The 3,727-nt window shown below is 44.4% G+C and overlaps 1 protein-coding gene across 1 annotated transcript in view; it reads right to left on the reverse strand.

Annotated features, from left to right (window-relative positions):
* LOC108801809 (cyclic AMP-responsive element-binding protein 3-like protein 3) overlaps nucleotides 1-3,569 on the reverse strand; it is a 54,392-nt gene extending 50,823 nt beyond the window's left edge. Inside the window, exon 1 of the mRNA XM_018573720.1 lies at nucleotides 3,456-3,569. Coding sequence (XP_018429222.1) covers nucleotides 3,456-3,503 — 48 coding nt within the window. The 5' untranslated portion in view covers nucleotides 3,504-3,569. The remainder of the gene's footprint in view (nucleotides 1-3,455) is intronic.
* Nucleotides 3,570-3,727: the final 158 nt, after the last annotated feature.

Raw genomic sequence — 3,727 nt, forward strand, 5'->3', positions numbered from 1 at the left:
CCCCCCATCTCTGCGCCGGGAGTGTCGGATGAACGGATGATCCGACACTCTCGGCGCAGAGATGGGGGGCCTGCTGGCTGCTGGGTACCAATCCGGCGCTTCGCCCCCTAGAGGTCCGAGGCCCTGGTGCTCCCGCACCGGCGGTAGTTCCGCCACTGCTTATGTGGGCTGAAGGGGCAGCTGCTTTGGGCCCCACAACAATGATTGGGCCCTGGGCGACTGCCCCTTTTGCCCTGCGTTAAAGACGGCCCTGGTCTCTGGTATTTCAGAGTCATCCATAAAATGGTTAACACTTAAGATGGTTTTTCTCTTAGCTATTACTTCTGCTAGGAGAATTGGGGATTTGCAGTCTCTATCAATAGAGGAACTGTATTTGAATATTCTTCCTGACAGGGTGATAATCAGAGCGGACCCATTGTATTTACCAAAAGTTGCCACACAGTTTCATAGGTCACAAGAGATTGTCTTTTTCATACTCTTTCATACTCTTGATGTCAGACGTTGTTTGATTACTTATTTAGAATTATCTAAATCTTTCAGGAAATCTAGCCACCTATTCGTACTTGTTTTCAGGAGTCAGGGCCAGCAGGCATCTAAACCTTCTTTAGCCAGATGGATTAGGCAGGTTATTGTTTTTGCACATAAATCGGAAGGTCAGGAGATACCTCCCGCAGTTAGAGCCCATTCTATCAGATCATTGGCTACATCATGGGCAGAAAAAGCTGGGGCATCGGTGGAGCAGATCTGCAGAGCAGCTGTTTGGTCAAGCTTGCTTATCCTCTAAGGTTGCTGTCCTGGAAGATGAGTGGAGAAATGTTCAGTTAGAACGTAACAGTATTTCTATGAATCTTCCAAGACAGCAAGCCTACTTCCCACCCTGGTTTATGCATGTATCCTATATTGTTTATGGGTGTGTTTTATTTCCCTCGTTCTATGGTGGATGTAGTCTACTTTTATCTCAACTGAGGGACGAGGGAGGTGGGAGGGGCTTTTAAATGTTTCAATTGTGTTTCCTGTAGAAGGAGGAACCAATCATCTCTCAGGTTGCTGTTCTGGAAGATTCAAAGAAATCCCGTCACCGGTAAGTTCTAACGGAACATTTACTGCTCATCAGTTTAGTGGTAACAGTGATTGAGGGCCCTAGAATTATTGCTTTCATTCCGGCGTACGTGACGATATGAAACATGTGTGATGAATATGTTACATACATTTTTTTTATTTTTTTACACTCAACTTTTTTGCTATCATGTAGGAGGCTAACAAGCCCCCTATGTAATAGCAAATATAATGTGACAGGTCATCTTTATGGTGACATCACGGGTCTTCCAGACGCCTAATGTCACCTATGGACCCCAAAGAAGCTGATGAAGCAGATATCTGCTTCACCAGCTTCTTCTCCTGGCTCTAAGAGCCAGAGAATGTAAACAGTGACACCAGAAGTGATCTAATATACATCGGTTCCGGGTCCAGTGATTGGAGGAGAGATCAGCGGCTAGAAGCCTGCTGATCTCCCTCCGATCTGCTGTGCCGGTCCCGGGCCCCTACGGGGGGACAGTGGAGCCTGGGGTAGCCGGTGGCAGGGGGGGAGCATGTTCCGCCGCACCGTACAAGTGATCCGGCGGCTATATAGACGCTGGATTGCTGGTATCTGAACAGCAATTGCCCGCTGTCTAAAACAGTATCAAGACCATGGGTACAGCAGCCGTCTTCTTGCTATAACTACTTTAGGACAGGACTTTCTGACAGTGGGCGGTCCTGAAGTAGTTAAAGCCTTTACTCTCCTGCCTCTGGCATCTTACTATCAGTCAGTGAGGAGTTAACATTTGTATTTTCATAGCTGAAAGCCCAGGGTTTTGCAGCCTTTGATATGCACAGGAAGATAGCTTATGTAGCACCTGTAGGTCCCTGCCTTCAAGTCATGCTGGAGGTTTGCTAACTTTCAGCCCTTATTCACAGTAATAGGGTTATTCACTATTGAGACGAAGGATATAGCCGTAGCTTTGGCTAATCCTTCGGCTCCCTTAGGCTGCCAGAGCCCTTCACGGCTGGCTCTGCCCATTTGTTGTCATTTTATACCAGGCTACTGTCCTCCTCCGCTCATCGGCATGTGGACAAGGTGCTTTTCCAGGGGGGCACTTGGATAATCGGGTCTTCCATAGCCTGTCTAGGGATTTTAGCAACTGGATGCCCCAATAGCATCTTCCACCCTTCTCTGGTGACCGATAGACATAATGCGTATAGTGTGCTTATATAGTTAGTTAGATAGGATAGGTATCCAGAGTGTCTGTTTCGGCTGAGGCAGGTGTATAAAGTTTCATCGTGTCAAAAGATGTCCTGGTGGGAACATGAACCATTTTCTACACTCTCATTAATTCCCACATTTGGAACCCTCCAAAGGATCAACTGTATAGAGCTCCCTAGTAAGAGATGGACTTCTTAAGATAGGATTGATTACTCCTTTGGGAGTCTGGCCTCATGTACATTTAGGATGTGTATATTTTTTATATACAGTATATACTGATAGTATAAAAGTGTTCTCTACTTAATCTCTTTTGGGCATAGTATAAGGTAATGTTACTGTGAAATATGCTACTGTTTCTTCTCCTCTTCCGCAGGCGGAAACGCTAGGTCAGCTGCTAAAGGATTTAGGTGATAGTAATGTGTTTTAATAGAATAGGAATGTATTCTATAGGAATAGCATAAGATAGATTATTCTAGATAGAAGTAGGGCTCTACTTCAATGCTCAATGTGATAAAGATTAATTGTCAGAGTACCTGTCACAAGATGACTTATGGCCCAGTGACAGCATCTAGTCTGATACTGTACAACGATTGATGCAAATTGGTGTTTAGTAGTTTTATACAATATGTCACTTGAAGAAATTTTGTTAAAATGTTTGACCTTTCCCTTTTTCCCATCCAATTTTTGCTTAGACATCTGCTCTCAGGATGACAGCTTATTTTGTAATCTCCAGACTCCAGTAGTAGTCTGCTTCAAAGGGGGGTGCATATATACTCAAAGGAATTGCCATGTGCTCAGGCTAGTTCTAGTCTGGTTGGAGTTTCAACCTGCCCCCCCCCCCAAGCTTTGCTCAAGTGTGGGGAATGTTGCCTAGGCCTCCGGCCTGGAGTAGGCCTCACATGCTGATTGAGGAAGAGAATCAGAGAAGCAGATGGCTGTTGGAGGTGCCTGGTACTGGAATGGACCTCAGGAGCAAGTCTGGTGTCTCTCCTGCTGAATATCTCATGCCTATCCCTGTGTGTGTTATTAATTAAGACTGTAGTTTTTTTTTATTACTTAGATTAAGATCATATGGCATTTTAGAAGACATTCCTGCAGAAATCCAGAAAAGTGGTAGGGGTTGACAAACATTGCTAATATTATATATATATATATCTCGATCAAAAAGATTACTGTATACATTAATTTCAATAAGCTACAGTTCAGATCTCACCATGTCAAAACTACTGGAAAGCAGAAGATCCTTTACAGTTAGTGGCATGTCTGTGATCTGAGGTTGAGGTTTTGGATTGTTCTCATTGCAAAGAAGCCCAGTCCAGATGTCTGCAAAGTAAGAGTTGGAAATATCAGTCCATGGTAAGAAAAGCTGGTTTTATGCAATGTGGACGGAGATCAAAGTTGGGTCCCTCCACACTGCAATATGGAAAGACAAATGAATACAAAAAACAAAGTCCCTCCCCCTCCCACAAAAAAAACTCAAGCAAT

The sequence above is a fragment of the Nanorana parkeri genome, unplaced genomic scaffold (genome assembly GCF_000935625.1).
Source record: "Nanorana parkeri isolate BGI_ZX_2015 unplaced genomic scaffold, ASM93562v1 scaffold2506, whole genome shotgun sequence".
Taxonomy (NCBI): Eukaryota; Metazoa; Chordata; class Amphibia; order Anura; family Dicroglossidae; genus Nanorana; species Nanorana parkeri.